This window comes from Ctenopharyngodon idella, chromosome 9 (assembly GCF_019924925.1).
Source record: "Ctenopharyngodon idella isolate HZGC_01 chromosome 9, HZGC01, whole genome shotgun sequence".
NCBI classification, from domain to species: Eukaryota; Metazoa; Chordata; class Actinopteri; order Cypriniformes; family Xenocyprididae; genus Ctenopharyngodon; species Ctenopharyngodon idella.
Window position 1 is genome coordinate 24,264,358 of NC_067228.1, and position 11,364 is coordinate 24,275,721.

Sequence of the window (11,364 nt, forward strand, 5' to 3'; positions counted from 1 at the left end):
TTAATTTTCTACCCTGAAAGTAAAATACGGAAAAGGCACCATTTTCTCATTTTTCAACATTCAATATTAAATAAAAAAACAATCAACGAAGAACGAATGATACAGGGTTGCCAGGTTTTTTACAACAAAACCCACCCAATTGCTACCCGAAACTAGCCCAATTGCATTTCACCGGGGTCCCACAGTAAAAATCACATTTCGGGGGTAAAATCCACATTTTTGGTGGGGCTCCCCAGGTAAAAGTCGCATTCCAGGGGCTAAATATCATGTTATTTGGGGTCACTTCAACCCGCGTACGTGAAAAACAACCCGCGGCAAAAGTGTAAAAGTAGCCCAATTCCGCGGGAAAACTGCGGACTTTTTAGTACTTCAACTTATTTTATTTCAGTTAGGCAAGATTTCTAATTTTTTTAATTTTAAGTTTTCATCTGATATTTATATTTTATTCCATTTTATTTTAATTACCGAAAATGTGAGGTTCTTACCCAAGCTAGTGGTGTGCAGAGATGCATGTCTCTCACACTTCCACTCTCCACGTCCATTTCCAGTACACAAACACTGTAGCACATGTCCACGAGAATCTGTCTTGCTCCATGTATCTCCGATCCGGTATGAAGTGCGTGTGTCCTGGTCGTTACAGCGGTCTGTGATGCACACACAATCATACAATGCAGATGTTTTCCATCAGAACCATGTTGCGGTTCTTGATCAGTAACAAAATAACTGGTTAAGCTCTTCTGAGTTAACAATTTTTTAATAAAACAGTAAAGTTAAAGTTTTTTCCCTCTTCTGCCCAGTTAAAAACATTCTTGCGCTGACGCCAGGTGTTTTAAATGCACTTTGAGTGGATAATTAAAGTGAAATCCAGTTGGACAGAGGGAAGATTGGGAAAGGGTGTTTTGTGTGGTTTGGATAGTTTCACTATTCTAAAAGGGGTGGAGTTCTTACTTCTGGATGTGCATGTAATACGTCCGCTTCCTTCTCCGAGGCAGGTGCAGTCCACCATCATCCAGCCTTGGTAGGGCTTCTCCCAGGTCTCGCCAACCATGTAGGACGTGCCAGCTGCATTGTCGTAACAGCGCTCCGCTATCAATTAAAAGAAAAAAATGAGTTTAATATGATGTTAATACTAATATGACATTTCTCATTTGCTTTCCATCATGAACAAAACCACTGTAATTAATTTAAAGAGCCCAATAAATTACTTGATGATTGGAGATTCTTTCCTGTGTCAACATATTTCATACTGAAACAGGAAATGTGGGTGGAACATATTGAAGGGCTTGTCCCTTTTTAAAACAAAATAGCTGAAAGGTTGCGTCATAGTTACAATCCATGATTTGCTACGATTATAGGTGGTTTTAAGGCAAGAGACATTATCATTCTAGAGAGCATTTGATTGGACAAAAATTTGTGGAGTGCAGGATGAGTCATCAATTCTTTTAGAGCGTTTTCCCAGAAGTGAAAGTCAATTTTAAATGCATATATCTGCTAAAAATTAACTGCTAATAATGTTTAAAAGTACACTATCATATACATCAACGCAAACACACAGAAAAAGCCACAAAGTTCTCATCCTAACGGGGTCTTTAAATGCCCAAACTCACCAACAGGTTTGCAGGTCCACTCTCCTTTCCCATTTCCCAAACAGACGCACTCCAGCATGTAGTCTCCAGTGTCATGGGGTCTCTTCCATGTGTCTCCAATCTTGTAGGAGTGCCCTCCCTCATGACAGCGGTCTACAACAGAGTCCAAGTAGGTAAACAGCAGCACAACTCCCAAAAGTGTTATTCCCAAAGTGCGGTTAAGTACAGTGAAGGAAAGTTCCAGTCTACCCACTTGCAATGGTGCAACTGATTTTCCCTCTGCCAGAGCCAATGCAAGTGCAGTCCCAGATCATCCCATCCTTGGGCCTCTCATAAGTCTCTCCAACCCGATAGGAGCGAGCGTTTACTTTATCATAGCAGGTCTCTTCAGCTGGGAACAAACATGGACTTTTTGTTCTTCATACTATTCAGTACTTCAAACTTAACTTGTCATATGCTATATTAGTATTAATTCAACAAAGTCAGGAAACAATTATTCCAGTGCTGTGACCCAAAGAATATAACCAATGTAAAGGCACTCACCATCAGGCTTCGATTTACACTTTATACCAGAAACTCCATGACAAGTGCAGAGCAGTGTGCTGCCCAGATAACTGCGCTCCCACTGCTGTCCAACTCCATAAAACTGACTATTTTCCATACAGCCATCTGCAGAGGACACAACAGAACCCTTCTGAGCTCTAAAATATTTTAACTTTCTCAACAAAAATCAATGATCACACAAAGAAGAAAAACCGAATCCCTAATGTACATTTTCCAGCTTTTAATTAATAATTTGCATGCGTAAAACCCAAAATACGCGACTAAATCGCCCATTTCAAAACAAAAACAAACAAACGGAGGACCGCATACCTTGGGACACGGATGACACCGAGTGTTCCTGAGCTTGTCTCCTATGCTTTCCCGTTACTTTCGGCATACACTGCACAGTGCAGGCGAGCAAAGCCACTGCCAAAGCCGTGCCCAGCGGGCCACCGGACATTTTCACAGGTGAGATGAAACACAAATACACAAATAGTTAAACCTTCCTGTCCTAGCAATGGAGGTTCGAGGAGACGCAGTAGTACACTGGCTGCGGGATTCAGGGTCACTACAGCCGCTTTCAGTCTCCAAGTTCCCTCTGTGTGTTTCCCTCCCTGTGCGTCCTGCCCCTCCTGCTCTCGCGCGCACCTCTGCGAAGAGCTCAGATGTGGGGAGCGCTTTTATTTGACCTCAACATTCCGCCCTGGAGGAGGAACTACCCCTGCACACGCGTAAAAGAGCGTCGACCAGCCATGCAGACAGACACCCAATCTGAAGCTCGCTTTTTGCGTAATAAGTTTAGGGTGATAATGAATTCAAAGCTAACGCTCGCAAGCAAGCACTCTCAGTGCAATGTACTCGGCTTTTGTTTTATAAATATTGTTAATCCAGTTATACGCCAGTGTTCAATAATGACCCAAATCTGTCCGTTTAAGTAAGCCTGTGACTGTACTAATCTAATAGAGATCATGCTACAGTTGGAGCGCATCAATGTCCAATGTCCCATTCACAGATGTTTAAGGGCTGCAACCATCTGAAACCAATTAGACAAACTCTTAACTTTAATAATACTTCCCTGGTGGTAAAATAAAGTCATTCTCAGTTTACTGTCACCCTTAAAAAGACTTAAAGATTGAAAGCGGACTTATAACACAGATGTAAATAAAAGACAAATCATTTCAGTTCTGAGTTTACATGGCCATAGTCACCAACATACTGAAAGTCTTAACACTATCCTACACTATAGTTAACATGAACTAGGCCTAACAACACTTTTAAAGCCTTTTAAATATTTTGGCTTATGTAAATTTCCACAATGCCAATTTTTATAGGCTATTAAAATAAAGTTATGTAGCATCATTAAAAACTAACATGAACTAACAATAATAATGGACAAAAGGTTTTTTTTTTGTTTTGTTTTTTGCCCCCACTCTCTAACCGCCTGAAGGTCACTGTGTAATTCTCATCCAAACCAAGACGCATTGGGAGAAGCATTTCAATAACCCTATGAATGCATATTAAAATGGAGAATCGAATCAAATTAATCAAATCGCATCGGATTTTAATGTGAATCGTCTCAAATCGAATCGTTCTGAATTTGCAAAAATCGTTCTTGAATCGAATCGAACACCCATGAATCGGGAATCGAATCGATTTGCTGTATACCCAAAGATTCACAGCCCTACTGAAAATACATATATAGAAGCCAATGGTGCATCTGCTTTGACCTTTATTAAAGTCTTCCCAGCATAAAGCTGAAACTCTATTGTGTTATCAATAATATATATATATATATACAACCCGAATTCCGGAAAAGTTGGGACGTTTTTAAATTTAAATAAAATGAAAACTAAAAGACTTTCAAATCACATGAGCCAATATTTTATTCAAAATAGAACATAGATAACAAAACAAATGTTTAAACTGAGAAATTTTACAATTTTATGCACAAAATGAGCTCATTTCAAATTTGATGTCTGCTACAGGTCTCAAAATAGTTGGGACGGGGGCATGTTTACCATGGTGTAGCATCTCCTCTTCTTTTCAAAACAGTTTGAAGACGTCTGGGCATCAAGGTTATGAGTTTCTGGAGTTTTGGTGTTGGAATTTGGTCCCATTTTTGCCTAATATAGGTTTCCAGCTGCTAAAGAGTTTGTGGTCATCTTTGACATATTTTTTGTTTAATGATGCGCTAAATGTTCTCTATAGGTGAAAGATCTGGACTGCAGGCAGGCCAATTCAGCACCCGCACTCTTCTACGACGAAGCCATGCTGTTGTAATAGCTGCAGTATGTGGTTTTGCATTGTCCTGCTGAAATACACAAGGCCTTCCCTGAAATAGACATTGTCTGGAGGGGAGCATATGTTGCTCTAAAACCTTTATATACCTTTCAACATTCATATTGCCTTCCAAAACATGCAAGCTGCCGATACCGAATGCACTTATGCACCCCCATACCATCAGAGATGCTGGCTTTTGAACTGACGCTGATGACAGGCTGGAAGGTCTCCCTCTTCTTTAGCCCGGGGGACAAGGCGTCCGTGATTTCTAACAAGAATGTCAAATTTGGACTTGTCTGATCATAGAACACTTTTCCACTTTGAAACAGTCCATTTTAAATGAGCCTTGGCCCACAGGACATGACGGCGCTTCTGGACCATGTTCACATATGGCTTCCTTTTTGCATGATAGAGCTTTAGTTGGCATCTGCAGATGGCACGGCGGATTGTGTTTACCGACAGTGGTTTCTGGAAGTATTCCTGGGCCCATTTAGTAATGTCATTGACACAATCATGCCGATGAGTGATGCAGTGTTGTCTGAGGGCCCGAAGACCACGGGCATCCAATAAAGGTCTTCAGCCTTGTTCCTTACAGACAGAGATTTCTCCAGTTTCTCTGAATCTTTTGATGATGTTATGCACTGTAGATGATGAGATTTGCAAAGCCTTTGCAATTTGACGTTGAGGAACATTGTTTGTAAAGTATTCCACAATCTTTTTACGCACTCTTTCACAGCTCTGCCCATCTTTACTTCTGAGAGACTCTGCCTCTCGAAGACATCCCTTTTATAGCTAATCATGTTACAGACCTGATATCAATTAACTTAATTAGTTGCTAGATGTTCTCCCAGCTGAATCTTTTCAAAATTTCTTGCTTTTTCAGCCATTTTTTTGCCCCCATGCCAACTTTTTTGAGACCTGTAGCAGGCATCAAATTTGAAATGAGCTCATTTAGTGGATAAAAGTTTAAACATTTGTTCTGTTATCTATGTTCTATTGTGAATAAAATATTTGCTCGTGTGATTTGAAAGTCTTTTAGTTTTCATTTTATTAAAATTTAAAAACTGTCCCAACTTTTCTGGAATTCGGGTTGTATATATATATATATATATATATATATACACTTAGAAGATTTGTCTAAAATTTTCATAGGCTGATATTTGGGGTGATGTAATCATTTCAATGGGTAAACACATTGGGAATTAAGAATTAATGTATTACAGATTACATCAATAAGCAGTGACAATCCTCAATGTTTTTTTCTTTTTAACTTTTCTGTCACTCACAGCTTGATGGATCTAGCTCAGTCTATGGCCTGGTTTCATAGACAGGGCTTAGATTAAGCCAGGATTAGACCTTAGTTCAATTAGGACATTTGAGTAGCTTTTATAAATGTCCTTTAGAAAAAAAACAACATTTCTGGTGTGCATCTTGAGACAAAACAATGGCACTGACATATTTTAAGATGTGTCAGTGCAAGTTGCTTTCAGCTAAAACAGCTCAAACATGCATTTTAGTCTGGGACTATATGAAGCTTTGTCTGTGAAACCGAGGATATGTTTTATCTTACATGTTTTATCTTACAAGACATCTTACAGGTCATTCATGGAAATGCAGGGCTGATGTCAACACCCTCTCATTTTAAAACTGTACTCGTCTCTCTCTATGAATGGAGATCACTGAGCTGACAGAGCTCCCATTTAAACATCATCAGACTTTTAGAAACTGCTTTCTGAGCTTTGTGTGTTTGCAATAATCATACCACCATGTAGTTCAGTTCTTCATATGATGAGATGAGACAGATTGCCATTTAACAGATGATTCAGTAATTTCCATGCCAGATGTTTGGTTTGACTCATGCTTTATTCTACAGTCTGTCTCCCCGCTGCTCCCTCAGTCTTTCTTTATCCTCCCCCAGGATGAGTGTAATCTATGCTTATGAGCTGATATGCAAGAAATCCCTCTCTCTCTCTCTCTTAATGGGCTTATAAAGACTTCTGTCCACAAAGTTTTAACAACATTTTGCTGCTCTTTAAACATCTCAGTTAATCCAGTTTTGTCCTTTGAATTTGGATGACTCTCTCAACATGTTGCTCTTGTGGTTTCTCAGTGCAGTCCACCTTGTCATCAATGGTCTGTATGAATCAGTTTTGATTTTCCCAAAATTTTCCTTTTTATGAGTACATGTTGAGGTTAGTCTTCCTGCCTTTTGGTTTCCCTGTATCTGAAACCACTGGCGGAAGTGAGTGGCAAATATGCTCTTGTTTGGGGATTCTCGTGGAAAGGAGAGTTACAGAGATCGAACCTAAAGCTGCTGTGTCATGGAGGTGAACGTGCAAAGCGTGAACCCATGAGATCTGACTCCTCTTATAATATGTGAGCACATCTGGCTGCATTTGCTATGACTCAATGAATGACTCAAAGCCAGTGTTTTTGTGCATAGCTGCAGAACAATATTCCAGAAACAACCTTAGTTCATGAAAATGTTGACAGTTGACAGATGTGTTCAAGAAAAAAAACATCTTTAAAGAAAGAATTGTTCAAGGAGAGATAATGGTTCTGTGTCTAAGATACCGTTTACAAAACAAAACAAAAGTTTTAATGATAAAAGTAATTTTAATGAAAAAAATGTTAAAAATGTGTTAATTAGTTCAGATTAGGTATATATAAGTGTAAGCTACCTTACCAAATATGGTCAAAAAGTACACTACTGTTCAAAGGTTTGGAGTCTGTAACACTCTAAAAAAAAACTGGAAACAAATTTACACAGTAAAATACCGTTTGCCATTGAAACAGTAATATACCGTAAAACAATGCATTCAACAATTCATTATTTCTCATTTTCAAGAAAGTAACCTATAGGCAACTTTTCTCGAAAATGACAAGCATTACCCAGAATGCATTGTTTTTACAATATATTACTTATATTACAAGGCATTCTGTATATTACAGTGCATTCTGGGTAATAAAATTTGTCATTTTCGACAAAAATGACAAATATTTCTTAAAATGTTTATTTTCTTAAAATGACAAATATTACCCAGAATGCAATTAATTTTTATGGTATATATATATGAAATAAAAATCATTTCTAACAATATTAAATGTTCACTTTTGATCAATTTGATGCATCCTTGCTGAATAAGTAAGTAAAAAGTATTTTTATTTATGGCAACACAAAAAAGGACATTCCCAGAAGTCCCTGTACACTCATCACATTTGATTAGATTAGATTAGATTAAAAAAAATAAAATAAAAATAATATTTGTCATAATGTAGCCTTCTGTTTTACCACATGTATTGACAAACAGCTGAAGAAATTTCAGTCCCAATTTTTCCTCAAGTAAACAGAAACTGTAGGCTACTTTCATGCTTACTGCTCACATAGAAATATCTGCCTGGGAATATTTCCAAGATGGCCACCAAAAGCGAACTGATGTGGCTTAAAGGGACAGGACTTTGGTAACGGCTAGTCTATGCCTTTTGTAATCTCTACATCTCCGCTGCAGTGTATGACATCATTCTCCCAGAGGACAGGGGCGGGGTACAGCTGCAACCCCCCTCAGTTTTACCCAGACATCACTAAACTCCTGCAACCCCCACAGAATCTACAAAATCACATCTAACGGCTCCTTTCTGCCTCCCAACTAAATTTATTTTATTTATCTGAAGTAGTTTTAGCTCTGTTGTGGACTGAAAAGTTTCTGTTTGATCCTGAAATTTGTGCAGTTTTCCTCTTAAATAAAAAATGCTAATCATAGCGCAACACTTGTGTGGAACAGTTATTATCTATGGATCTGCAAGAAGTGCTCTCAATGACAAGAGGCGAAGGAAGCCACAAATTGATCAAATTACTTGCCAGAGGAAGTTGGTTAGAGGGGCGTTTGTTTATTTTAACAAACTGTCCATCATGCCAAAGCGGCTTCTGTTCTGATGTCATTATTGTCTGTATGTCTCTCTGCATGTTTGTGTTCATGTCTGCGCACATATGCACGTGGATTTTTTGCGGATTTTTAATTATAGAGCTGCAGAGAGGTCAGAGGGTAAAGGGGAATAAATGCTCATGAGAGATCTCGTCACGTCTCAGGAAACTAAAAGACATATATATGACCCTGGACCACAAAACCAGTCATAAGTCGCTCAGGTATATTTGTAGCAATAGCCAACAATACATTGTATGGGTCAAAATTATCGTCATATTCTAACAAACCATACATCAATGGAAAGCTTATTTATTCAGCTTTCAGATGATGTATAAATCTCAATTTCAAAAAATTGACCCTTATGACTGGTTTTGTGGTTCAGGGTCACTTATGTGAACGTGGACCACAAAACCAGTCATATACATATGCATATGTTTATACATCATCTAAATAAGTTTTCAATTGATGTATGGTTTGTTAGGATAGGACAATATTTGGCCAGGATTCAACTATTTGAAAATCTGGAATCTGAGGGTGCAAAAAAATCAAAATATTGAGAAAATTGCCTTTAAAGTTGTCCAAATGAAGTCAACGCATATCCATTCACGAAAATAAATTTTTGATATATTTACGGTAGGAAATTTACAAAATATCTTCATGGAACATGATCTTTAATTAATATCCAAATGATTTTTGGCATAAAAGAAAAATCGATAATTTTGACCCATACAATGTATTGTTGGCTATTGCTACAAATATTCCGACTTATGACTGGTTTTGTGGTCCAGGGTCACATATACCATCTTTACTTTCATCACCATGACAACCCAGAAGTGCATTTAGTCAGTGATGTCTCAGAATTTCCTTTCCATAGTCGGAAAGTCTGCACAGAGGACGGAGGTTATCCCTAGTTACAGCAAAACACATGTTGAACTTCGGCGACAGGAATGCTTACTAAGTTGTTGAGTCAGAGAGGACATTTTTATCTGCCATTTCAGAGGAAAACTCCTACTGAAAAGAAAGTGGCTGATGTTTGTGGGCGGAAGTTCACACAGATTTTTTTTCCAACACTGTCCTACACCCCTGAGATTTGTGAGTCAGAACAGAATCTGCTAGTGATTTGTGAATGAGCTATGACCTGCCCTTTCATTCATTAACCCTCATGTTCTGTTTGGATTACCTTCACTTTATGTTTGGTTCCCAGAGACCCCAATAATTCATTTGCAAACACAACTTATAATGCATTTAACCAGACATTTTAAAGCTTTAACCCACTGATATACCTAATGCAATTGTCAATAATGTGACTGTTATCCAATACATGGCCATCCTTAGGACGGTGCAACTGCTGAGACCACTGCTTCGCGCACTGACCGAGGAGGACCCCCCTCCCCCTTTCCCCAAAGGGTGATCGCGAATGGCCCCGCCGAGGGGTAACTCGCACTGGGCCCGTCCCATGCTTGGGACAGCCCTGTGTCCATAAGGGTATGTTATGTAGGCTATGTCTGTTTGGGTTCAGTTTCACCACAGCAACAACACATTGTGGCAAAATACAATAGAACTTACGAAAGAAATCAAATTCAAACTTCAAAAGAAATGAGGATTGTAATGCTGTACATTGATTATGAATAATATTCATAAATTATTAATATTAATTATTAACAAAAATATGAATAATAATTACATATTATTAGTACTAAAATAATAAGTAATAGTAATTTATTACATTTATTTATTTATTTTTCTGGGAACTTTAAGACCTAAACAGAAGTATATTAGAACAGAAACAGCATGAAATGTTGTTGATAATCAGAGTTCATACACTCTAAAAAATGCTGGGTTAAAAACAACCCAAGTTGGGTTGAAAATGGAAAAACAGAGCGTTTGGGTTGTTTTAACCCAGTGGTTGGGTTAAATGTTCGCCCAGCCTGCTGGGTAGTTTTATTTAACTCAACTATTGTTTAAAAATTGCTGTATTGCTTGCTTAAAATGAACCCAAAGTATGATGAAAATTAACATTTATTAGTATGTTAAATAAATGAACATTTGTTCATAAGTGTAATTAATAATAATTAAACAATAAACATTTATTAAATTGCTTATTAATAAATGTTCACCCTTTGATTATTATTGTTGCCTCTAGTAATTATGTGTCTGTTTTTTAATTTCCAACCTATTTTGGGTTTTTTTTAAGCCAGCCATATAGTAATTTTTAAACAATAGTTGGGTTAAATAAAACTACCCAACAGGTTGGGCAAACATTTAATCCAACTGCTGGGTTAAAACAACCCAATCGCTGGGTTTGTCCATTTTCAACCCAACTTTGTTTTTAACCCAGCATTTTCTAGGAATAGGAAATGTCAAAAAGTCTTATTGTGATACTTTTGAGTACCAAACGCATCAAAAATGTTGACTTTGAACATGGGTGTTGATAAACAGAGGCTTCAAATATATATTACGCATTTCTTACAAAAGAAAAGTTACCCAACACAACTGTTCTGTTTTACGGGTGGAGTGAACAAACCACAAATTCAATGTTTTGCAACAATGGAAATGTTTTGTGGAAAGAGGAATGGGCGGAGGGGAAAACTGCTCAAATGAGGCCAGGGTGAATCCAACAGAGCCCCTGCTGAGATGATAAGATGACCCTTTATCCCTGATGAGAGGCGCCTTCACCACTGATCCCAATCTCATCCCTTTCAGAAAACAATGGCTGGTTATTTTTGTCCTGGCAGATGATCTGATATTGACAGGTCACTCTTACCCAGCACTACACCTATATGCTTTCAGCTTGCACCATTCCACCAGCGCTGCAAGCACAGCAATATGAAGTTAGAGAGGGAGGGAAATGGTCTTTGGCTGTGTTCTCCCCTATCCTGTTTAATGAGTCTAAATCATCTCCAGATAAAAGCATGGGAGACAGTTCTTAGAGTGCATTACTCCGGACCAACACAGTAATGTTTGTTTATCTAAGGCATAAATCACACAAGAACACTGATTAAGACTTTTTTTCTTTTTTATCCTGGATTAAC

At 38.1% G+C, this 11,364-nt stretch overlaps 1 protein-coding gene across 1 annotated transcript in view; it reads right to left on the bottom strand.

The window, feature by feature from the left end:
* Nucleotides 1-2,798, bottom strand: part of fn1a (fibronectin 1a) — a 31,247-nt gene extending 28,449 nt beyond the window's left edge. The window contains exons 1-6 of the mRNA XM_051905391.1: nt 2,460-2,798; nt 2,130-2,255; nt 1,840-1,977; nt 1,608-1,739; nt 949-1,086; nt 486-644 (exon numbers count right to left, since the gene is read on the bottom strand). Coding sequence (XP_051761351.1) covers nt 486-644; nt 949-1,086; nt 1,608-1,739; nt 1,840-1,977; nt 2,130-2,255; nt 2,460-2,589 — 823 coding nt within the window. The 5' untranslated portion in view covers nt 2,590-2,798. The remainder of the gene's footprint in view (nt 1-485; nt 645-948; nt 1,087-1,607; nt 1,740-1,839; nt 1,978-2,129; nt 2,256-2,459) is intronic.
* Between the last annotated feature and the right edge of the window lie 8,566 nt (nt 2,799-11,364).